Source organism: Rhinatrema bivittatum, chromosome 16 (assembly GCF_901001135.1).
Source record: "Rhinatrema bivittatum chromosome 16, aRhiBiv1.1, whole genome shotgun sequence".
Classification (NCBI taxonomy): Eukaryota; Metazoa; Chordata; class Amphibia; order Gymnophiona; family Rhinatrematidae; genus Rhinatrema; species Rhinatrema bivittatum.
Genome location: NC_042630.1, coordinates 47,191,384 through 47,216,709, shown reverse-complemented (window position 1 = coordinate 47,216,709; position 25,326 = coordinate 47,191,384). Strand labels below are relative to the sequence as shown.

The 25,326-nt window shown below is 44.7% G+C and overlaps 1 protein-coding gene across 1 annotated transcript in view; it reads left to right on the top strand.

Moving 5' to 3' along the window:
* Nucleotides 1-4,092, top strand: part of LOC115077627 (vomeronasal type-2 receptor 26-like) — a 76,649-nt gene extending 72,557 nt beyond the window's left edge. The window contains exons 4-5 of the mRNA XM_029579922.1: nucleotides 2,555-2,678; nucleotides 3,176-4,092. Of these exons, the coding sequence (XP_029435782.1) occupies nucleotides 2,555-2,678; nucleotides 3,176-4,092 (1,041 nt within the window). The remainder of the gene's footprint in view (nucleotides 1-2,554; nucleotides 2,679-3,175) is intronic.
* Nucleotides 4,093-25,326: the final 21,234 nt, after the last annotated feature.

Sequence of the window (25,326 nt, the reverse complement as noted above, 5' to 3'; positions counted from 1 at the left end):
CTCATTCAAGACCTCTCATAATCTTAAAGACCTCTATCATATCCCCCCTCAGCCATCTCTTCTTCAAGCTGAACAGCCCTAACCTCTTCAGCCTTTCCTCATAGGGGAGCTGTTCCATCTCCTTTATCATTTTGGTTGCCCTTCTCTGTACCTTCTCCATTGCAACTATATCTTTTCTGAGATGTGGTGACCAGAATTGTGCACAGTATTCAAGGTGTGGTCTCACCATGAAGTGATATAGAGGCATTATGACATTTTCCGTTTTATTAACCATTCCCTTCCTAATAATTCCTAACATTCTGTTTGCTTTTTTTCACTGCTGCAGCACACTGAGCTGACAATTTTAAAGTATTATCCATTATGATGCCTAGATCTTTTTCCTGGGTGGTAGCTCCTAATATGGAACCTAACATCGTGTAACTACAGTGAGGGTTATATTTCCCTATATGCAACACCTTTAACTTGTCCACATTAAATTTCATCTGCCATTTGAATGCCCAATCTTCAAATCTTGCAAGATCCTCCTGTAATATATCACAATCCGCTTGTGATTTGACTACTATGAATAATTTTGTATCATCCGCAAATTTGATAACCTCACTCGTTGTATTCCTTTCCAGATCATTTATATATATATATATATATATATATATATATATATAGAAAAGTACAGGTCCAAGTACAGATCTTTGAGGCACTCCACTGTTTACTAGGGATGTGAATCGTATTTCTGACAATTGAAAATATTGTACGATATTTTCAAAGTCGTCAGAAATCGGAGGCTCCCCGAAATCAATAGGAAAACCCCACAAAATAGTTCGTGGGGATCTCTTATCATTTTGGGGGAGGGCGGGGAAAAACGGCACACAAAAACAATCCCTAAACCTACCCTGACCCTTTAAAACATCTCTCTTAGCTTCTCCCATCCTCCTGACCCCCCCCCCCCCCCCAATGCTTTAAATTACCTGGTGGTCCCGGGAGCGATCTCCAGCTCTCGGGCCGTCGGCTGCCACTAATAAAAATGGCGCCGATGGCCCTTTGCCCTTACCATGTGACAGGGTATCCGTGCCATTGGCCGGCCCCTGTCACATGGTAGGAGTAATGGACGGCCGGCGCCATCTTTAAAAATGGTGCGGGCCATCCTTTAAAAATGGTGCGGAACCCTCACTGAATGACCTCCTGCAGTCGATCTCCTGCCGGCGCCATTTTCCGTACGAAAACGATTTGCGGCGGGAAATCGCTCCCTGACCCCCGCTGGACCTCCAGGAACTTTTGGCCAGCTTATGGGGGGCCTCCTGACCCCCACGAGACTTGCCAAAAGTCCAGCGGGGGTCCGGAAGGACCTCCTGCCGTCCAATCATGTTCGTCTATGGCCGCTGCCATTTTTCGGCGCCATTTTGGAAAATGGCGCCGGCTGAAGACAACAAGATTCAGGAGCAGGAGCCCGTTCCGGACCGCTGCCGTTCCGGACCGCCGCTGGACCCGCAGGTTATTTAACTCATTTGGGGGGGGTTCGGGAGGGTGGGGGATTTAATTTAAAGGGTCGGGGGTGGGTTTTAGGGGGTTTTAAATGTGCCGGTTTTGCGATTTTTAGATTTTTAGATTTTTCACGATTTTCACGATTTTTCACGATATTTTACCCCCCCAAACGGCAACAATACGATTCCCTCCCCCTCCCAGCCGAAATTGATCGTTAAGACGATCGAGGACACGATTCACATCCCTATGATAGAGGTCTTTAAAATGATGAGAGTTCGAGAACACATAACTGTGAATTGGTTATTTACACTTTAGGATAATAGAAGGACTAGGGGGTACTCAATAAAGTTAGCAAGTAGCACATTTAAGACTAATCAGAGAAAATTATTTTTCACTCAATGCACAGTTAAGCTCTGGAGTTTGTTGCCAGAAGATGAGGTTAGTACAGTTAGTGTAGCTGGGATTAAAAACATTTGGATAAGTTCTTGGAGGAGATGTGAATTAACTGCTATTAATCAAATTGACTTAGGGAATGGCATCTGCTATTACTGGCATCACTAGCATGGGATCTTCTTAGTGTTTGTGTAATTGCCAGGTTCTTGTGGCCTGGTTTGGCCTCTGTTGGAAACAGGATGCTGGATTTGATTGTCCCTTGTTCTGACCCAGCATGGCAATTTCTTATACTTTTATGTTTTTATGATCTGACATGCATACGTTATAATTGAAAATATGCCCCTACTCCAACCTTTAATGCCTGTCCTTAGTTTACATAAAAGTACACACAACACTGTGTTGAATGTGAATATTTATATGTACTGAGCTGGATAATGTTTACATTTATACACACAAAACTGTTTTTGTTTTTTCTTTTTTTTTTCATAAATGGCTTTGGATATCAGTTCCCAAATAGGAATAAGAACAATAAGAATACAGGGCTTCATTTACTATGATATTTAACCATAGACTTAAGCTGGGAAAAAAAATCCTCATTAGATCTGGCCCTTAGTCCCTCAGCAAAAGAACCAAATGCTAAAGATGGAATATGAATATAATTTTCTCCCTATTCTGTCCTCAGACTCCACACTCTGTGTGTTCTGAGAGTTGTGTTCCTGGATACAGAAAAGTTCTTCAGAGACAGAAGCCGGTCTGCTGCTTTGACTGCATCCCTTGCTCTGAAGGAGAATTTTCTAACACAACAGGTAGAGAAAATACAGTTTATCATATCATGCCTATATATGGACTAACCCCACCCAATCTAAACAAATACAGATGTGCACTTCAAATATACGAGCAAACAACATATACTAGATACATCCATGGATTTCTAGTTAAAATAGGGTGATTGCTTATTATCATATAATTTTTCTTAAGTGTAATGTAATGTTTCTGAACTATTAAAACTTCAATTTGCAAAGGATATTATATGGGAATTATATGGGAAATTAGTTAAAGCATAACTCTACCAAAAAACAGGATATGTTATGCAATGAAAGCACAAATAAACAGATAAACAGAGAGACTGATGGAAAGAATTTGATAGTAGATAGATCTATAAACTATATTCTTCATGTTTCAATATTTCTTGAATTTCCATTTGGACATAATGTTGAAAATCCTTGCTCATGTTTCCCTTTTCTTAAAAACTCTGAATTTCTTGAACAACATGTATAAAAATAAAAAATATTGTTTTCTATAGATGCAGAGAACTGCATGAGGTGCCCTGATAATCAATGGCCCAATGAGTGGAAGGATGGGTGCATCCCAAGAGTCGTGGTCTTCCTGTCCTATGAGGAGCCCTTAGGTGCAGCTTTGGCTTCCATTGCTATTCTCTTCTCCATCATCACTGATGTAATACTGGCAATCTTTATTATATACAAGGACTCACCCGTAGTGAAAGCCAATAACCGGGATCTCAGCTACAGCCTCCTGATCTCCCTCATGCTGTCCTTCCTCTGTTCCTTGGTATTCATTGGATGTCCTGGAAGAGTGACCTGTCTGCTCCGGCAAGTTGCTTTTGGGATCATTTTTACAATTGCAGTTTCTTCTGTTTTAGCAAAAACCATCACTGTTGTCATTGCCTTCAATGCCACCAAGCCCAGCAGCAAGCTAAGGAAGTGGGCAGGGACAAGAATCTCCATCTCTCTAATCCTTCTATGCTGCTTGGTTCAAATTGTGATATGCATTGCATGGCTGCTCATCTCTCCACCATTCCCAGACTATGACATACAATCTGATCCTGGGAAGATGATCCTACAGTGTAACGAGGGGTCCACCATTGCATTTTATAGTGTGATTGGGTACATTGGCTGCTTGGCTCTGTTAAGCTTCATTGTGGCTTTTCTGGCAAGGAAGTTGCCTGACACTTTCAATGAGGCCCAGTTCATCACCTTCAGCATGCTGGTGTTCTGCAGTGTTTGGGTCTCCTTCATCCCAGCGTACCTGAGCACCAAAGGTAAATACATGGTGGCTGTGGAGATCTTTGCCATTGTGGCTTCCAGTGCTGGACTGCTGGGCTGTATCTTCATCCCCAAGTGCTACATTATTCTGCTCAGGCCTGACCTAAATACAAGGGAGCATTTAATTGGAAAACAATATTCTAAGAAACCTAAATGACAAAGGATTTCTTCCAGATTACTTTTGTATTTATATCCCCTTAAAATATGAGAATTGTTTTCTAATTTAATCAAAGTAATTTTATTTTACAGTTAATTTATTTTTTATTTTCCACAGGAGGAAATTACTTGTGCTATTTGAATCCCTTTTTCACTCAACACACAATTAAACTCTGGAATTTGTTGCCAGAGGATGTGGTTAGTGCAGTTAGTGTAGCTGGGTTTAAAAAAGATTTGATAAGTTCTTGGAGGAGAAGTCCATTACCTGCTATTAATTTTGACTTAGAGAATAGCCACTGCTATTACTATCAATGGTAACATGGAATAGACTTAGTTTTTGGGTACTTGCCAGGTTCTTATGGCCTGGATTGGCCACGGTTGGAAACAGGATGCTTGGCTTGATGGACCCTTGCTCTGACCCAGTATGGCATGTTCTTATGTTCTTAGGAATAATGTTTTGAGATGGATGGAAACGGAGCAAGTTGTATGAGAGGCTAGAATAATTTGTAAAACAAATTTCATAAAGGATTTCATATTCTGTTCTATATTCACTAGGCCAAACCATATCCCTGGAATAATGTGATTTTGATTCACTCCTGTATAAACAACTTCCTCTGCCAGATCCACCTGTGGGCTGACAGGGCCAGACTGTATTTGGGAATGGCTGGAAAAGGTTATCCAGCTTGATTTAAGAATAACATTTTAGCCATTATTTAAAGGGTCAATTTTCTAAGAGATTTCCCTGGGTAAATTGGTGTAAAACCCACAGAAATAATCTCTTTGAAACTTCCCCACCTCCTATGAGAAGGATGTAGGTGGGCCTGGGCAGGCATGGTTAGGTTTGAATGGAGATTTCAGTTTCAACACCACTGGGCCATTTGCCTTTGAAAACTGGCTTGTGGGCCACATGTACAAAGTGCCCACTGGCCTGCAGTACCAGTGGCCACTATGAAAATTGCTGTCCTCGTTTCCTGATTCCCCAGCAATACTTTTTTCCCCCCACCTGAAGTATTTATCTTTTCTCTCTCAATTTCATTGTATTTTCTTTACACCAACCCAAAACTGAGTCCTTTCTCTGCATCCATTAAGCAAGGACTGCAACTTAATAACAATAAAACTGAAGTTCTATGGATTGGAAATTCAGATCCCATCTTTTTTTAACCCATTATTTTATTTTTTCCAAAGTTATTAAGATTTACAAAGCAAATCCTAAAGAAACTCAAATCAAGCACTGAAATATAATAAAAAGAAAAGAAATAGAGGTAAACCCATATTGCAAGATTGTATCCAGCTCATATTGACTGGGGGAACAAAAATGAAAAGAAAATGATCACAAAATTATAGAAATTAAATATCATACCTTTGCCATAGTATACATTATTATATCACCCCTAAGCATACCAGTACCCAGTCAAAGAACTGTTACGATTCCTCCTGTAGCTGCACCACAGGAGGCATCTCACCTTTTTCTGGAGGCCGCTCTGAAGCCAGGGCCTCACCTGAGCAAGTGTCCGGATCCTGCTCCACGGCCTGGGAGGCCTTCGGGGCCTACTCGAGGCCTGCTCCACAGCAGCCTGGATGCTCTGGTGTGACTATTTAAGGCAGGAGAGAAGGAGGTGGGAGTGACCGAAGGCCGCTCCACCCCTGAAAAAGAAAACAAAAGAAGGGCAGTCTAATAACAAAAACAAGAGACAATAACAAAAACAAAAGACAACGGTTCTCAGGCACCCCCTAAAGAAGGTGCCGGAGAGAAAAACAAACAATAAGGGAGGGAAGGGGGAGCCTTAACAAAAAAAGCCACAGGACTACTTAAGACAGGGAAAAGGAGGCGGGAGCAGCCAAAGTTACTCCGCCCCCAGAAAAAAGTAACACAAAAGGAAGGGGAGTCAACAAAACAAATAAGGGGAAAAAACAACAATTCTCAGGCGCCCCTTAGAGAGAGCGCCTGAGTTTAATAAAAATGATAAGGGGGAGGGGGGAAGGGAGCCTTAACAAGGAGCCACAGGAGACCCTGTGGCCTAGAAACCAGGAATAACCACCGCCACTGCTGGGATTCCCCACCTACCTGTACCAGGTGCCCCATCACGCGGCCACTCACAGGCCCGACTGGCAGTCTGCACCCACTCAGTCCAGCAATCCGCTGGGGGGGCGGGGGGGGGGGGGACACACAGGGTGGCGTCCAACACCAGCGCTGTTAGCTGGCTAAGGACCGCCAAACCCTATGTAAAGGGGGGGGGGGGGGAGGGAGGGGACATTGACCTCAAGGGTAGGGGCCCGCATTTTCCGCCGATAGGGTGAGGGTTGGGGCAGGTAAAAGAGGGGGGTCGCCGACTAAACAGGGGAAGGGAAGGGATCCTATTGGGACCAAAGAGGGGAAGGGGGGGGGGAAGGGGCCCCTTCACCCCCATTGCTTTGATCCTTAACGGGGGGGTGAGGGGAGGAAAGGTAAAAAACAAAGGGGAAAGGGACACCCAAAAAGTGCACAAAAAAATAAAACAGAACTATAACACAAAGAACTCAAATCAAAAGGATTAACTCAAAAAGGGGAGGGAGGGGAGGGGAGCAGAGCACCCCGTCCACTGCCCACAGGCGGGTAAACTCCTCTACCTGCCCAGCGGACAGTGCAAAGAAGTGCTCCGCTTTCAGCCGGGTGTGCACCGTCGAACGGAAGAGGACCTCGCACCCGGGGGACCGGCCCTCGGCCAACATCTCCTGCTGCGATCGCCAGACTGAGGATCTGGCGGTAGACAGGAGGTAGTTGACCAAGGTGTCCCTCTGGAGTAGAGGTCCCCTCCTCAGTGCACGCCCGTAAATGAGGTGGTGCGGGGTGAAATGTAACCAAAAGCCCAAAAATAAACCTTTCAAAAAGGACAGGAAGGGGGTGAGCCTGGGGCACTGAAGCCCCAGGTGGAAGAGGTCCTCCTCCTGCCCGCAGCTGAACGGACAGGAGGGATCCTCCCGGAAAACCCACGCCTTGAACCAGCCGGTGGCCACGGCCCCGTGCACCAACCTCCAGGAGCGGTCCCCTTCATAGCCGGGGATCAGCTCAGAATAGAACAAACCCCAGCGAGGACCGCTCCCGTCCCCGCCCCTCGGCGGCAACACCTCCCGGCAGGGAGTGTCGGGCCTCAGGGCGAGGGCGAGGCGATGCACGGTGTGTAGCAGCAGTCGGCCCAGGACTCTCCGGGACATGGTCCGGAAGTCCGCTACGGGCAGTTCCCACAGCCTGCTAAGACTGTGGGTGCAAGGAGGAACATCAGCTCTGCGAGGGGGCCCGCTGTCCTCGGCAAACCTGGGCCCTATAATCAGTGCCAGGGGGGGCCGGGGGGTGCAGTTGGGCGGGGAGCCCCGGGCTGCAGCGGGCCCGCCGCACTCACGACTCTCGCTAGAATATGGAGAGTGTCGGGCACAAACTTAAGGATGTGGCCGACGACTTGAGGCAGGGGCATCTAGCATGTCCCCAACCTTGGTCACCTGGGCATCGACCAGGTAGCGTCGCACACTGGCGTTCTCCTCCAGCCCCACGAACCCGAGAGCACGGTTATGCATATGCTTCATAAAAGGGGCGGGGAGGGGCGGGGCAGGGTGGGGTCAGAGGCTCCCGGCACAGTGGCCTGGGAAGGAATGGGGAAAGGCCGCGGGCATTGGCACGCACAAGTTGCACTAATGTGTACCCCAACCCCTGATTTTATAACATGCGCACCAGCGCGCATGTTATAAAATCAGGCATCCATGTGTGCACGCCGGGTAGCGCGCTCACATGGACGCCCGCGCATACCTTTTAAAATCTACCCCTATGTGAGCAGTGTGGTGCCAACTAGTCAAAATATCCACTTGGGCCTTGATACCAAACTCAAGAATGTAATGGACTGAGTATGGCATTTAGTTTCCACAGTCGGAAAGATGATAGCTCTGGTCAATAACTTGGTAGAGAGAAAGGAAATGTCTCTCATTCAAACTACTCAGTGTTTGGAAATTTTGGAATAGGCCCATAAATTCACTTGTGAGAATCTTGATGGCATTGAAAACCTGAGGTGTAACAACAATTTGCACATCGTAGAAATGCCAGAATATGCTGAAGAGAGGGACTCATCTGGGTTCCTAGCAAAATGGATTCCTTTTGCACTCAAAATGAAATATAGGAACGGGCAGTTAAAAGTTGTTTAGACCCATATGGCCCTGGTGCCAGCCTCAAAGAAAATGACTCTCTCGCAGCCTTCATACTGAGGCTTCATAACTAGAGTGACAAGAGCCGAATCCTGTAAGCTAGCAGCAGACTTAAGGAGATCATGTACCAAGGTTGAAGGATCTATTTTTTCCAGGATTTCTTGATGGACGTTCAGATAAAATGTCAAAGCTTTGCAAAGAAGGAGCTACAGAAGAGAGGTTTAATGTACACATTGTTATATCTGGCAAGGCTTAGGCTCCATCAGAATAGCACAAATTTGATATTCAATGATGCAAAAGCAGGCATGCAATTTGTGCAGCAGCTTGAGATGCAGGAATCTGGAGCTGAATGAGCTGTTCCCATGCTCTTTATCCTTTTCTCTTATCATGCTATCTTCATCCTGTATACTGCATGAATGGAGGGGTTTAGTTATGTGCTCAGAGTCATTAGCATTGGAGAGGGGGGCTGCCAGAATCTAGGACACAAGGTTCAGTAGTTAAAAAATGTGGAGGGCTGGGAAATGGTGGGTCGGGTTTCTCTGGCCATTCATTTCCCCTGTCACTTATACCACTTCAGGGATTAAGCTGCAACTCATTTGGGGTCATGGACATTTGGCTTAGCGAGAGGGGGAGAGGTGTTAGAGATGTGAGTTATATAGCAGGGGGGGGGGAGAGTGGAGGAATCCAATTTGAAATGGGGAACTGTTGTTGGGGATTCTTTGTAGGTTTTCAAGTGGATGGTGCAGGGTCACAGGGATTCATTCACCCAAAAGCATGAGTGGGGAGGGGGAGGAGGGCTGGGGAAAGGAAGGCGATGTGAGAGGTGCAGGGCAGGGGAAGGTGGTGAGATGCACTTCCTTTAGGCTGAAGAAGTTGCACGCAGTGTACTGTTTACTGTTTGTTATTTTGGGGTGATTTGGGGTTAAATGGTATAAACCTAAGATGGCACAACACTACATGATGGAGGTCCACATAGTGTTCGTGAATAAAAATGGAAAGGAGCAGCTAACGATCCTTCCTTAAATGTAAGGGGATTCAGAACCTCATTTAAATGGAAAATAATAGTGAATTTTTAGAAAACAAAATGAGAAATGGTCACAATATTACAGGAGACTCAATGCAAACAAAGCATGTGAAACTCCTCTGCAAATGTATGGGGCAGTTGTATTCCTCCTTCTATAACTCTGAGTAGAGAAGTATGTGTCCTAGTTTATGAGGCCTTTCCCCTCCATCTGACCAACATGACCATAAGAAAATAAGAAATTTCCATACATTGTCAGACCAAGGGTCCATCAAGCCCAACATCCTGTTTCCAACATTGGCCAGTCCAGGCTACAAGTTCCTGGCAAGTAGCCAAACATTAAGTAGATCCCATGCTACTGATGCTAGTTATAGCAGTGGCTATTCTCTAAGTCATCTTAATAAATAGCAGTTAATGGACTTTTCCTCCAAGAACTTATCCATACCCAGCTATACTAACTGCACTAACCACATCCTCTAGCAACAAATTCCAGAGTTTAATTGTGCACTGAGTAAAAAAGAATTTTCTACGATTACTTTTAAATGAGCTACTTGCTAACTTCATGGAGTACCCTCTAGTCCTTCTAGTATCCGAAAGAAGTAATAACCAATTCACATTTCCCGTCTTAGACCTCTCATGACCAAATCTTTAGCAGACCCAGTAGGAAGATTTTTTGCCTTGGAGTGTGCTATTTATGACTTGAATTTTGTACTAGTTAATGTATACAGCCACAATAATGTTCAGCAAGTGAATTATAAAATGCTGACAGCCACTCTAGGCGGTTCTTGCCTCACCCTTTTCTCATGGGCAGAGACTGGAATTTCTGTATGGATCTTTCTGTGGATCAGTCTTGCCCCTTCAAAATCATATAGGAAATAGCTGCCAGGCTTACACTACTTAACACAACACCCGGAGAGCCCAAAATCCATCTGTGAGAGACTGCATGTATTTCTTCCTAGACACAATACCTAGATTTGTATTGACTATTTTTTATGTGCTGCTTCTTTGGCTAAATTGGTGAGGACAATGGATATCTTGACTTGTATTTCTGATCACCATCCTCTGCTCCTCCCACTGCAAGTTTCTCTGACAGTAGCTTTGAACAAGCAGTGGCATCTCAACTTCTCCCGATTGGGAAATGATCAGTTCTGCACCACGGTGACCCAGGCAATACAGGAATACAGGAGATGCTTAAAGTTATATTGTGAGGGCAAATTATTAGTTTTTATAGTCACCTTAATAAATCTAGGAAGAAATAGGAACAAGCCTTGGAAAGAGCAATTCGGATTCTGGAGGCTAAACATAGGGTCATTTGCTCTCCCAGAAATTATGCATTGTTATAGAAGTGCAGGGAGGAATTGCAACAGGTTGCTTTTGTCCTTGAATTTTACAAGAGATTTTCCCAGGATCTGGCCCCTCTTATGTTGGTTAGTTAGAACAGTCCCCTGAGACCAACAGCACTAATACATTCTTGATACATAAAAAGGAGTGTGATGCCTTGGATCCTGCCAATCTCCCTACTGAATGCTGATGTAAAGGTCCTGGCTAAGGTACTGCAGATTACGCTGGAAACGGTTATGGGAGACCTTGTTCATCAAGACCAGACTGGTTTTGTAAAGGACCGCCTATCGACTGCTAATAATCAAAGGTATTTGATATCATTTCAATGGCTAAAAGGGACAAAATTGCTGGACCCATAATTGCCTTAGAGAAATCTTTTGATAAGCTGAGATAGCCCTTCCTTTTCATGGTCCTGGGGAAGTTTGGCCTACCTGCACTTTCTAGGCCTGGATATAAGTGCTATATCTTTGTCCCAGCATGAGGGTGCTGACGAATGGGCAACTTCTACCTATTATTATCTTATGTACTACAAGACAGGACTAACCATTGTCACTACTGCTCTTTAATCTTGAGGTAGAGATTCTAGCCTTGAAGATGTGTCCAGCATTGTCTGGTTTCCATGCAAGAGGGGAAGAGCATGTAATTTCTTTATATGCAGAGGAGGTTTTGCTCTTTTTCCCAAACTCCAAAAATTTGGGTACCAAGCTATTGGCTCTGCTGCAAGAATATGGGAGGATGTCTCGTATAAAGTTAATTAATGTAAGTCCGAAATATTCCCCATAGGGGTGGCATCTGAGAAGGCATTCCCATATTGTCTTTCCTCTTCCAAGATAGACAAGGATCACATTCAATACTTAGAGATTTGTGTGCCAGAGACAATGCTGCCCTATATAGACTCAATTATGCACCAGTGGTCAATAGGATAAAGAAGGGCCTTTGAGAATGGGATGACCGGTTTATGTCATGGGTCAGAAGAATTAATAAATGAATGTATTCCACCATCTCATGCAATTTTTCTAGCAAATCTTGTGTTTTTTACCTGATAGATTATTTTTTAATGTTAATAGTTTATTTTCTAAGTTTGAATGGTATGATAAGCAGCCATGCATTGTTATTGACAATATGATGCCCTAAGGAGTAGGGTGGGATTAATTTCTCCAATATGCAGGATTGTTTTTGGGTGGCTTGTTTGCAGGAGGCCATGGTGGGGTTACATGGTATGGAGCTGCCGTGGTGCATACCGGCATCGCACATTTTGTCTGTTTGTGAAAACGCTATGAAAATCTGAGGTGTTTGGAAGTAGAAATATATGAGTTGGAGGACAGATGATGAATCAGCTGGTTGTAAAGCGTGTGGAGGTAGTTGATGTCGCTAGTTAAGAGTGTACTTCAAGGAGAATACTGTAAGAAGAATATGGGCAAGAGCAGAGTGACTACACATTAGAGTTTGTGTGTGGAATTAGGGGCATGTCTCCCTGAAATATCGAGAGTGGGTCGAGAAATACCCCCTGAGGAAGACTCAACAGGCAAAACAAGGCACCTTGTTGGGAAGAGTTTGGAAAGAGGTTACTCTCTGCAAGATGGAAGAAGGGGACAAGTGAGAAGAGAAGGAGTTATATGGGAAATCGCGAGCTCTATATTTTAATAATTTTATATGGTGGTGTATTTTAAGTGGATGTTGTATGTCTGGTGTGAATGTGTGTGTGTGATTATGGGGGTTGAAGGAATGAGGGATTAGGATGTTCTTTGACATGTCCATAATGAAAATAGTTACTTTAATGTTTGATATTGTGAACAAATATTTACCTGTAGTGTATGATACATTCATTGTATTGAAATTATCTAATGTGAAAGATTGTTTGGAATAGTATAATAAAACATTATTTGTAATATTTTTTTGAGACTAATGTATCTGAATAGCTTATTTACTAAGTTTTGTGTATAATTTAAACTAATGATAAATACTGATACATTGTTAAGATTCCTGCAGTTGGTACTATACACAGAGACAAAACCACCCTGTGGAATGCATTAGAATCACACCTAGCAGAAGGCTCAGACTTATCTCACCGACATCTGGAGCCTATTGCTTCCCCCCAGAGTCACTATATCCCACACAGTCAAGTTCTGGAGAGCTGTGGGCAAGAAGATAGAGACTAGAGAGAGACCATTCTCCCCACTTTCTCCAATGTGGTGTAATCCAGTGCTAACTGTACATACTTATTGTAAAGATGCAGCTGAGTGATTGAGAATAGACCAAAGATTTTTGGGACAGTTATGGGAGGAGAAAAGAGACAGCCTTCAATCTTTTGAGGATCTTTGTGCCATAGTTTGGGCGTGAAGGGAGTCTGAGGCCTACTACAGGAGGTTTATGATAGTGCTTTGTGGATAATTGGAGGGGGGGGGGGATTAAACCTCTCCCTCAGTGTTTGAGAAGCTCATTCTGTAATAAGATGTGCCTAAAAAATGTATTTTATTGCTTTATAAGGCTATCACAGGTTACTTAATGGCTAAGGACTTCCTCTGCATATGGCACTGGAATAGAAACCTTAACTTTGCACTATCATGTATATAGTTATAGTTATATTCCATAGCATCTACCCATTGATGCCTGTTATATGTAAGGGCTCCTCCCATAAATTATTTATATGTTGCCTAGTTCATCATATTATATTATGTTATCTGTTATATGTACGGGCACTGCCCAATGGTTTTTTGTTCACTGTGAACTGATACGATGTGCGAACGGATATCGGTATAAAAGAAATGTTAAATAAATAAATAAATAAAATAAATGGGCACAAAGGATTGGATATTATCTCACAAAACAGAGGCAATTAGGAATGAATTGTCCAAATAATTGTTTATTCACGACCTATTTTCCAACTTACAATATTTTATTCATAGCGACCCAACCTATTACTATTAATTCACATACACTTTATTGGTACATGCTTAAAACACTAATTCCAACATTTTAGGCATATAATTCCCAATAACCTCATTCATACAACCCTCATCCACGCCTCATACATACATTACCCATCATATTACCATCCCCACATTTAAAACTATCTTAAACATCTGTTATATATAATTCAAACATATGCAACTCTTCCTTCATGAAGTTTCTGTTGTGAACCCCGATCGCGTTTGCACGCGACCGAGCTCCCCTACCTTCTCCAGCCGGGCCAGCTCGGGTCCCCTTCCCCACGGTCCGCGGCGCACGGGCCGCGGCAGCAAGATGGCCACCATCCGGGAAGCAGCGTCGTCATGCCCGCGATCGGCCCCGCCCCTTAAAGGGGCTGGTACCCGGAAGAGGGGCCGGCCCCGGAAGAGGACGTCAGCAGGGAGGGATATTTAAATCCCTTACAGTGTAGGGCTGATTGCCTTTGCAATAGGTCTGGTGGTTTGTTCCTGTTTGCGGTTCCCTGGTTGTTTGACTCCTGCCTGCCTGATTTTGCCTTGCTTGCTACCTGCCTAGACCCGGATTGGACTCTGACTTTGCCTTGCCTGCTGCCTGCCTGGACCTCGGATTGGACTCTGACTTTGCTTTGCCTGCTGCCTGCCTGGACCCCGGATTGGACTCTGACCTTGCTTGCCTGCTGCCTGCCTGGACCCCGGATTGGACTCTGACCTTGCTTACCTGCTGCCTGCCTGGACCTCGGATTGGACTCTGACTTTGCTTTGCCTGCTGCCTGCCTGGACCCCGGATTGGACTTTGACCTTGCTTGCCTGCTGCCTGCCTGGACCCCGGATTGGACTTGGACCTTGCTTTACCTGCGGTCTACCCGGACCTTCGGATTGGACACTGACCCCTGCCTGGAACCAGGACGCTGTACCTGGTTGTCGTTGGCCTGTACCCCGTTCATGCTGAAGCCAGCATAGGGTACTGAGGGGTTCTAGTACCGGGACTTCCACTTCCAGAGTCGAAAGGCACCTAGATTCCTCAGGTGGGTGACTTTTACTCTGGGTCAAGGGTCCACTTACATAACAGATTGCAAAGGCCATGGACCCGGTGGACCTGTCCGGTCTTCAGGCAATCCCAGGCCTCGCCCAGCAGTTGATGCAGCAACGTCAGCAGCAACAACAACAACAACTGAGCTTGGAAGCACTAACAGCCACGGTGGATCGGTTAGCTCGGCATCTGGAAAGACCCCATGGAGCCGAGGCCGCGGTTCCAGCACCACCTCCACCAACTATTCATGCTTCAGTATCTCACTTGCCCGCTCCTCCTCGCTTTTCCGGGGAGGCCAAGTTATGTTGAGGATTTCTTAACCAGTGTTTTATAAGGTTTTCGTTACAAGGACAACAATTCCCCAATGACCAGACAAAAACCTCTTTTATTATCTCTTTGCTCGATGGGAAGGCCATGGCCTGGGCATCCCCTCTCTGGGAGAGGACAGACCCCATATTGAATGACTTGTCTCGGTTCGTGACTACATTCCGCCAGGTGTTCGATGAACCCGGAAGACTGGCCACAGCCTCATCAGAACTACTAAATCTGCGCCAAGGTTCCCGTACCTTGGCAGATTTTGCTATCAAATTTCGGACACTGGCCTCCGAGTTAGGATGGCAATCGGACTGTCTCAGGGGCATTTTTCTTGAAGGCCTATCTCCCCGCATCAAGGACGAACTTGCGGGTAGAGATCTTCCGGAGGATCTAAATTCCTTAATCGACTTGGCAGGCCGTATCGATCGACAAATCCAACAGAGGGCCAGAGAAACAAGAACCTCTCGCCGACTATTTTCCTTGGCTCCCAATTTCTCCCGTCCATTGGTAACTCCCGGCACGGCCGAAGTTCCACCGGAGACAAAGGATGAACCCATGCAGTTGGGAAGAAGTCGGCTGACGGTTGAGGAGAAACAACGACGAAGGAGGCTGGGGCTGTGCCTATACTGCGGTAACCGAGGACACCTTCTGGCTCAGTGTCCCGAGCGCCCGGGAAACTACCGGTCCTAGGAGTCTCGGAGGGGCAGACCCTAGGGAGTAATCCTGCTCCTCAATTTGTTGTACCAGTGACACTTCAATGTGAGACAGGACCTTTCACCACCCAGGCCCTGGTTGATTCCGGTGCCGGAGGAAACTTCATTCTGGCAGAACTGGTCCATCAATTACAGATTCCGACTTACCTTCGTAAGACACCACTATTCATTTCCTCCATCCGTGGTGAGAACCTTCCTGGACGGATTACCTCCTGCACTACCCCTTTACTCCTCCTCACTGGAGTGTTGCATCAAGAAAAGATTTCTTTTTTTGTCCTGGAAAAAGCCATCCACCCAGTGGTACTGGGTCTGCCCTGGTTACAACGACATTCCCCTACGATTGATTGGAGTACTCTCCAAATTGCGGCATGGGGTCCAGAATGCCATGGGACTTGCATCCAATGGACTCATCAACCTGCAATTCCAGTAATCACCACGAAGCTGGCTTTACCACCACAATATGCCGAATTTGTGGACGTTTTTTCTAAAGAAAAAGCAGAGATTTTACCCTGTCATCGAAGGTTCGATTGCGCTATAGACTTACTCCCGGACACCATTCCTCCCAGGGGGCGAATTTATCCACTCTCGGGGCCAGAGTCCCAGGCCATGTCAGATTACATTAAGGAGAATTTATCCCGAGGATTTATTCGTCCTTCCACATCCCCGGCAGGTGCGGGGTTTTTCTTTGTACCCAAGAAAGACGGGTCATTACGGCCATGTATAGATTACAGGGGTCTTAACGCCATCACTCGCAAAGATCGTTACCCTCTTCCACTGATACCTGAATTACTAGACCAATTGCACGATGCAAAAATTTTCTCGAAACTGGACTTGCAGGGAGCATATAACCTGGTCCGAATTAAGCCTGGGGATGAGTGGAAGACCGCTTTTAATACTCGTAATGGCCACTACGAATACCTAGTCATGCCTTTTGGATTGTGTAACGCACCTGCGGTTTTTCAAAACCTTATGAACGAAGTTTTTCGTGACATGCTATATAAACAAGTGATTGTATACCTTGATGATATCCTCGTTTACTCCAAGGATCTGAACACACACCGCAAAGATGTTAAACGAGTCCTACAACGTCTCAGAGAGAACCAGCTGTTTGTGAAACTTGAGAAATGTCTCTTCGAGAAACAATCAATACCTTTCTTAGGATTTATTATATCCACCACGGGGTTTCAGATGGATCCAGAGAAACTGGCCAGTATTCGAGACTGGCCACAGCCCAAGGGACTTCGAGCCATACAGCGATTTCTTGGGTTTTCCAATTTTTACCGGAACTTTATCCCACATTATTCACACATCATAGCTCCGATTACCGCTTTGACCAGAAAGGGGGCTGATACCAAGAGATGGTCTCCAGAGGCAATACAAGCATTTAAGGATATCAAGATGGCCTTTTTACAAGAACCATGTCTCCATCATCCAAACCCCAATCGTCCATTTATCGTTGAGGTGGACGCATCCGAGGTAGCTGTGGGGGCTGTCCTCAGCCAGTGTTCGGATCAAGGGGCACTAATTCCCTGTTCTTTTTTCTCTCGTAAGTTCTCACCCGCAGAAAAAAACTATGGTATCGGTGATAAAGAATTGCTGGCCATCAAGATGGCTTTGGAGGAATGGAGACAGTGGCTGGAGGGGGCGCAACACACCATCACCATTTTTACTGACCACAAGAATTTGGAATATCTTAACAGAGCTCAGCATCTCAACCCTCGCCAAGCCCGCTGGTCTTTATTCTTCTCACGTTTTGACTTCAACCTCCGGTATCGTCCAGCAGCAAAGAATGGGCGAGCGGATGCCCTATCCAGATCTTTCGAGGTCGAAGATTCACCAGAGACTCTTCAACACATTATCGATCCCGCCAAACTTATGCTAGCGGTCACTGAGACGGTGCCACCCGGAAAGACTGTAGTGCCTCTCAGACTACGCCCCAAAGTACTTTCATGGGCTCATGATTCGTTATCTGCTGGACACCCCGGGAAAGCACGAACCTGGGAACTACTTGCCCGTTACTACTGGTGGCCCCGGATGAAGGGGGATGTACAAGCTTATGTTTCCTCCTGTCCAAAGTGTGCTCAGCAGAAGCCATTGCCGGGTCGACCCTGGGGTCTCCTCCAGCCCCTTCCACCCCCCCAAGAGCCCTGGACCCACATTTCCACGGACTTTGTAGTCGACTTGCCTCCTTCTGGGGGGAACCAGGTCATCTGGGTCGTTGTCGACCGTTTTTCTAAGATGGTCCACTTTTTGCCTTTACCCAAATTGCCTTCGGCTCCCGAATTGGCGGATCTCTTCACCTCGCATATTTTTCGACTTCACGGCCTTCCTCTTCACATCACTTCTGACCGGGGACATCAGTTCACGGCCAAATTCTGGAAGGCGCTTTGTCAGAAGTTCGGCATCCAATTGGACTTTACCACTGCTTTCCATCCGCAGGGGAATGGTCAGGCTGAACGGGTCAATAGGGGATTAAAATTATTCTTACGTCTTTTTGTGAACCACCGTCAGGATGATTGGGCCAGCCTTCTCCCCTGGGCCGAATTCTCTCATAATTCGCATGTACATTCTGCCACTGGACACTCTCCTTTTCAAATTGTTTTTGGTAAACAACCTCGCCCTCCACTACCTCTCCCTCTTAAGGTAGCTTCTCCTGCTGCTCAACTTTCGGCTCAACTCCTACATGAACTTTGGGTCACCACCAACGCTCGCCTGCACAGGGCTGCCGCGGCAGCGAAACGGATGGCTGACAAGCATCGCCGTCCCGCTCCGCTCTTTCTTCCGGGAGATCGGGTTTGGCTTTCCACTCGTCATCTGCGTCTCCGGGTTCCTTCCATGCGACTGGCTCCCCGGTACATCGGACCTTTCCTTATCAGTAAACGTCTGGGTCCAGTAACATACCGCCTCCGGCTTCCTACTAGTCTTCGAATCCACAATTCCTTCCACGTGTCTCTATTGAAGCCTCTGACTTCCTCTCCTTTCCATACGACCCCGGGTCCGGCCCCGCCGTCGAGTCCGCTGAGGATGCCATCTATCAAGTCCGTGAGATTCTGGACATTCGGCACCACCATCGACGGTGGGAGTACTTGATCAGCTGGGAGGGCTTTGGCCCTGAGGAAAACTCCTGGGAGCCTGTGGCAAATATATTGGATAAATCGTTGCTTCTTCACTTTCATCGGATGCATCCTGGGAAACCCGGTCCGTCCAGGAGGGGACGTAAGAGGGGGGGTACTGTTGTGAACCCCGATCGCGTTTGCACGCGACCGGGCTCCCCTACCTTCTCCAGCCGGGCCAGCTCGGGTCCCCTTCCCCGTGGTCCGTGGCGCACGGGCCGCGGCAGCAAGATGGCCACCATCCGGGAAGCAGCGTCGTCATGCCCGCGATCGGCCCCGCCCCTTAAAGGGGCTGGTACCCGGAAGAGGGGCCGGCCCCGGAAGAGGACGTCAGCAGGGAGGGATATTTAAATCCCTTACAGTGTAGGGCTGATTGCCTTTGCAATAGGTCTGGTGGTTTGTTCCTGTTTGCGGTTCCCTGGTTGTTTGACTCCTGCCTGCCTGATTTTGCCTTGCTTGCTACCTGCCTAGACCCGGATTGGACTCTGACTTTGCCTTGCCTGCTGCCTGCCTGGACCTCGGATTGGACTCTGACTTTGCTTTGCCTGCTGCCTGCCTGGACCCCGGATTGGACTCTGACCTTGCTTGCCTGCTGCCTGCCTGGACCCCGGATTGGACTCTGACCTTGCTTACCTGCTGCCTGCCTGGACCTCGGATTGGACTCTGACTTTGCTTTGCCTGCTGCCTGCCTGGACCCCGGATTGGACTTTGACCTTGCTTGCCTGCTGCCTGCCTGGACCCCGGATTGGACTTGGACCTTGCTTTACCTGCGGTCTACCCGGACCTTCGGATTGGACACTGACCCCTGCCTGGAACCAGGACGCTGTACCTGGTTGTCGTTGGCCTGTACCCCGTTCATGCTGAAGCCAGCATAGGGTACTGAGGGGTTCTAGTACCGGGACTTCCACTTCCAGAGTCGAAAGGCACCTAGATTCCTCAGGTGGGTGACTTTTACTCTGGGTCAAGGGTCCACTTACATAACAGTTTCATTTCTTTTTTGTATCTTTATAATATGGTTTTATCCTTGAACCAAAGTAAATTTTCTCTCACTTTACATACAATAATATTATTTACTCCTTTTATCTTCAAATACGGGTAAATTTTCTTTCATTTTGCATTTAATGGTATTGTCTCCTTTATCCTCAAACGCAACTATATTTTCTTTAATTTTGCATGCAGTCTCATTTCCTCCCGATCTTATTTATTTATTTTTTATTTATTTGTATTTTTCTATACCGGCATTCACGGAGTTCGTATCATGTCGGTTTACATAAAACAAGGGGTGAGAAATACATTATAACGTAAATAACTAATAACATAAGAGTATACATTAAAAAGTAAAACAAGTGCATGGAAGAAAAAAGTTACAATAAAACGGGGGTCATTCTAACTGGGATTAGAGTTAGAGGAAAGATAAACAGTTTAACGAGACGTAGAACATTGTAATGATTGGTAGATAGAGACTGTTTCAGTTTAATAGGAAATGATCAGTAATGCTGCATTTGATGGTAGTGAATCTTTAAGGGTCCGGGAATGCTTTCTTACGTTCTTTCTTACGTTCTTTCTTACGTTCACTTTACATGCGATCTTATTTCCTCCGACGAGACCCTCGTTTCACCTTGTACAACAAGGCTTCTTCAGGGAGATTCAGTGAACCAACCCTCTTTTTGCTCAAATCAACCCTGTATTGTATTTTTCATATCCTTTATTCTTAAGCATGGTCCAGTTTGCAAAATTCCACCTTTATTAAAAGCACATTAAATCCAATTTTGAACACTTTCATAATCATTTGATCATTCTATTAGAAGCCCACAATAACTCCTATACTTCTAAATATTTTACTGTATGTAATACTGGTGCAATGACACATAAACAGTTCTCATTCATTATTTACCAATCTTTTTTTTTTACCAAACCTACATTTCACTAAATTGAAACATAGACACAAAACCTAAACTGAAATATAAATATTCAACCCATTTAACATTGCTAAAGACTCTGCAGCTGACCCTATATCTATAAACTACTTACTATTCAGACATTTGTGTCACAAACTCCTCGGTAATCTTCCCCCCACAGATATTATACCAATTTTTAGGGGTGTGCATTAGTTTTCACCGTATTGGCGATCCGCAATGTATATTGCACTATTTGTAGTATTCGTGGGGAAGCGAAACATATCGCGATTCCCCACGAATACACGAATCTTCCCCGAATTATACGGCCACCTAAATACAAATTTAAACAATCCCCCCACCCTCCTGAACCCCCCCCAAGACTTACCAAAACTCCCTGTTGGTCCAGTGGGGGGTCCAGGAGTCATCCCCTGCACTCATACTCTCAGTGCTGGTTTCATCATGGCGCCGATAGCCTTTGTCACAGGGGCTACTGGTGCCATTGGTCAGCCCCTGTCACATGGCCATCAGCACCATCTTGTGCTCCTACCATGTGACAGGGGCTGACCAATGGCACCGGTAGCCCCTGTGACATAGTATGGGCAAAGGCTATCGGCGCCATTTTGAGTACTGGCATCGGACGGCCGGCGTGCAGGAGGTCGCTCCCGGACCCCCGCTGGACTTTTGGCAAGTCTTGTGGGGGTCAGAAAATCCCCCCAAGCTGGACAAAAGTCCCTGTGGGTCCAACAGGGGTCCAGGAGCGACCTCCTGCACGCCGTCCGTCCGATGCCAGTACTCAAAATGGCGCCGATAACCTTTGGCCATACTATGTCACAGGGGCTACCGGTGCCATTGGTCAGTCCCTGTCACATGGTAGGAGCACAAGATGGCACCGATGACCATGTGACGGGGCTGTCCAATGGCTCCAGTAGCCCCTGTGACAAAGGCTATCGGCGCCATGATGAATCCAGCATTGGGAGTGTGAGAGTGTAGGGGATGGTTCCCAGATTCCCCACTGGACCACCAGGGAGTTTTGGTAAGGCTTGGGGGGTCAGGAGGGTGGGGGGTTGTAGTTAATTTTAATTTTAGCTGGGTCACAAATAGAAATCACCGTATTACCGCATCAGGGCGCCATACGGCTGAATGTAACGTATCTGCTCCCCGACGAATCCGAATCACGAATGCAACTTATGGCATCCCTCTGCACATCCCTACCAATTTTCTTCTCCTCAACCTAAAACTCAAATACCAAAAATAATTTAGCAATTGACTATCAACCTACCATTTCCTTTAAACAAAAGAACTCTACTTACTATTCAAATAACATGTTCCAACGCTTTTCTGGATACCTCCTTGTGCCAATGTCACCATAAATTGACTCTATGACATAAACATTCGCTATAATTTCCGAACACTCTCACCCTTACACATCTCAAATCAACCAGAAAACTACTAACTATTCGAACATAGACATACCTTCTTATACAGCCTTTACACCTACTCTCCTTTCCTTATGATTTTCACCCCGACATGTCTACCCACGCTGAAAGTGTCCACAGCATTTAAATGCTTTAACAATCCTTTAACCACCAGACCCTATTTAAATCCCCACTATCCAATGGGATACTTAGTATGTCTCCTACGTAAACCCACATGATGACCAGGAAAAGACAAGTTTTCAATCAACTTTATGAACACCTGGAAGCTAACACAAAACCCCATGTAAATACTTTCCATCCAATGAAACACTTAAGCTACCTCCTACGTCACCCTCCCTAGCAACCAGGTAGAATACGGATTTTCAACAAACTTTATCCACTCCCAGCAAATAGCCTTGAACATGACACTTCACGATGATCCAAAAAAAACCTCCCATTCTAGCTCTTAATTAAGACTAAACAGGGCCACAGTTATCCAATTAAATATGTACCTTTGCTCAATTTTCTTAAGAACCCTGGTTTCTGCCCCTTATTGTTTAATTTTACATTGTTGTATAACAAAGAACTTTAAATGTACAATTCTATGTTTTATCACTTGCCAATGAGCTACTAAGGGTGCACCAACCTTACCAGTTCTCAGGCAGCTTTTATGTTCAATAAAACATGTTTTAATGGTCCGCTTAGTATGACCGATATAAACCAAATTACATGGGTAAATAATTGCATAGATTACTAGAATTACACGTGAAGTGTCCTTTGATAATATGTGGAAACTTCAAATGAGTGATGCTATACGATTTAATGTTGAGAACATGTACACAAACTGAGCATCCTCCACATTCATATTGTCCCCAATAGTTATCACTTTCATTAATATCATCTGATGCTTTTAGCATAGGTCTTAAATTTCTACCTTTTTTCATTACAAAAATGGGCACCTCACTGAAACCTGGTAAGGTTTTCAGAATTGTCCAATGTTTAAGGATGACTTTTTTGATGGAATTAGCTTTTGAAAAAAAAGGTAAAAAACAAAATACTCTATCAATCATGTTATGGGGAGTAAATTTTGACGATCTGCAAATAATGCTCTTTTGTAGGCATGTTTGATACACCTACTGGGATAACCTCAATTACGAAACTTGTCCATTAATTTTGTAGCACAATTCTTGTAATCCTATATGGAAGAACATATATGCCTATAGCGTAAAAACGGCTGATTGGAATACTGCACCTGCACCTGCATTGTGCTGAATTGACAGGTTCATGATAATCAGTTACACGCTACAATTTATGTGAAGCCAATAGACAAAAATACTACATTACATTTTAATAGTTTCCATCCAAAGAGGTTAAAGGAAAGTATTCCAATGGATGGAACATAGAATTGAACATTTAAAGTTCTTTGTTATACAACAATGTAAAATTTTCTATCGGTTCCTATCGGTTTCGGGGTACCCCCAATTTCTGATTTTGAAAATATCGTACGATAATTTCAATTGTCAGAAGCACGATTAACATCCCTATTCATAAATTCTTATTTTAGCCATGTCAGTTGTCTTACCAATATCCAAGAGAGAACATGGGTACCTTATCACATATATAACCCCAGTAGATACATAATCAGATCAGTTTTTGAGACAGTATGATTTCCCAGTCTCAGGATGTTGAAAAGTCATCAAGGAATCTGAAAGAGGACAGGCATTTCGTTGGTCAAAGATAAAGTGACCAACGGGAAACAACTCATTGGATTTTATTATCCAAAGTTCCATTGATATACTAATAAGTCCTAGTGTATCTGAGAGATAAACTGGAGTCATATATTCTCTCATGTTATTTTGAGATCTAACTAGGGTCCATTCAAAAGTCCTTAATGTCAAAACAAATACAGTCTAACTTCAGTTAGTCAGCCCCAGTGACTCACTGCTCTCTTGATTAACAAATGTTGGTACCTAATGAAACCAAATCACACCTTTCCAAGGTGAGTAACTGAAATGAACTTTTCAACCTTTTTGCTTAGGTATACACTGCTCCTAGCTTATTTCTAGCTTCTGGTTAACTTTTTTTGTTGTTGTTTTTAATATACAAACACTCTAATTTCTGCTTATTAGCTGCTTTACAGACTATTAAATATAAACACACTATCTACTGCTTATTAGCTTCCTTACTGACTATTTAAAAATATAGTCTAACTTCTGTTTATTTGCTGCCTTATTGACTATTAAAAGCATAAAAACACACACTAAATAATATTCCCAAATAGTTAACTTCACCCCAATACTTTTAAAAAAGACAATGTCCCAAGCAAAAATGTACTGATTCCTTTCAGCCATCAGCAAGGTGATCCTCTCCTCTCAGTGCTCCCACCATCTTACTCTAATCTCTCTCCTGAAATGCTGATAGTAAAAAAAAAAAATAAAAAATAGCTGTTGAGTATGAGCAGAACAGTGAATAAATGAATAATAAATACTGGTAGAATATTGCCACTACCAGAATCTGTATAAATGCCCAGCTTGAATTGGGGGGAGTAGATATTCTAAAGACCCTCACCTCTGGTCTGAAGCACCTCTGGCATCATGTTTCATCCAAGGAAAATGGCTGAACTTCCTGCAGCTCTTAAACCCTTTTATTGGTCCTGTTAACAGGACTCCCTATGACAAGCTCAGATGACATTACACCTTGCCTTATATAGCAGAAGGCTCAGGTGGCACATTCCCTATTAAAAAGCACTGCATCTTGTATAAGAAGAGGCTCAGTTCGCACATTCTCTATTAAAAAGCACTGCATCTGACTATTGTGTAATAATATGCAATCTCCTGTGTTATCCCATTATTATGAATAAGAAAATCTATTTTATGGATAACAGGCTTTCTGGAGCTAATTCCTCGTGCTCTTGTTGCATCTCAGTTTTCCTTCTGTGATTCCAAAGTCATCAATTGTATTTCTTGTGAACTCACAGAACTCATGAATCTTTCCTGCATATACACCTCTGTCATTTAAATGAAGACTTTCTCAGAAGGATTGTTCTGCATCATTTCTCCTAAACTTGGCATCCTATGGGCCTGATTTTAAAAGCATTTACATGCGTAAAACTGGGTTTTATGCAAGTAAAAGCACATTACTCATGTAAGTGGGCTTTTGAAAATAGTTACATGTATGCATGTAAATGCTTTTTAAAATCAGGCCCTATTTGCTTATCATCCCCACCATCCTGAAAATCCATTCTTCAGAAGGGAAATGCAAGGTCTTCTCTACCTGTTCTTCCAACTTTATAATT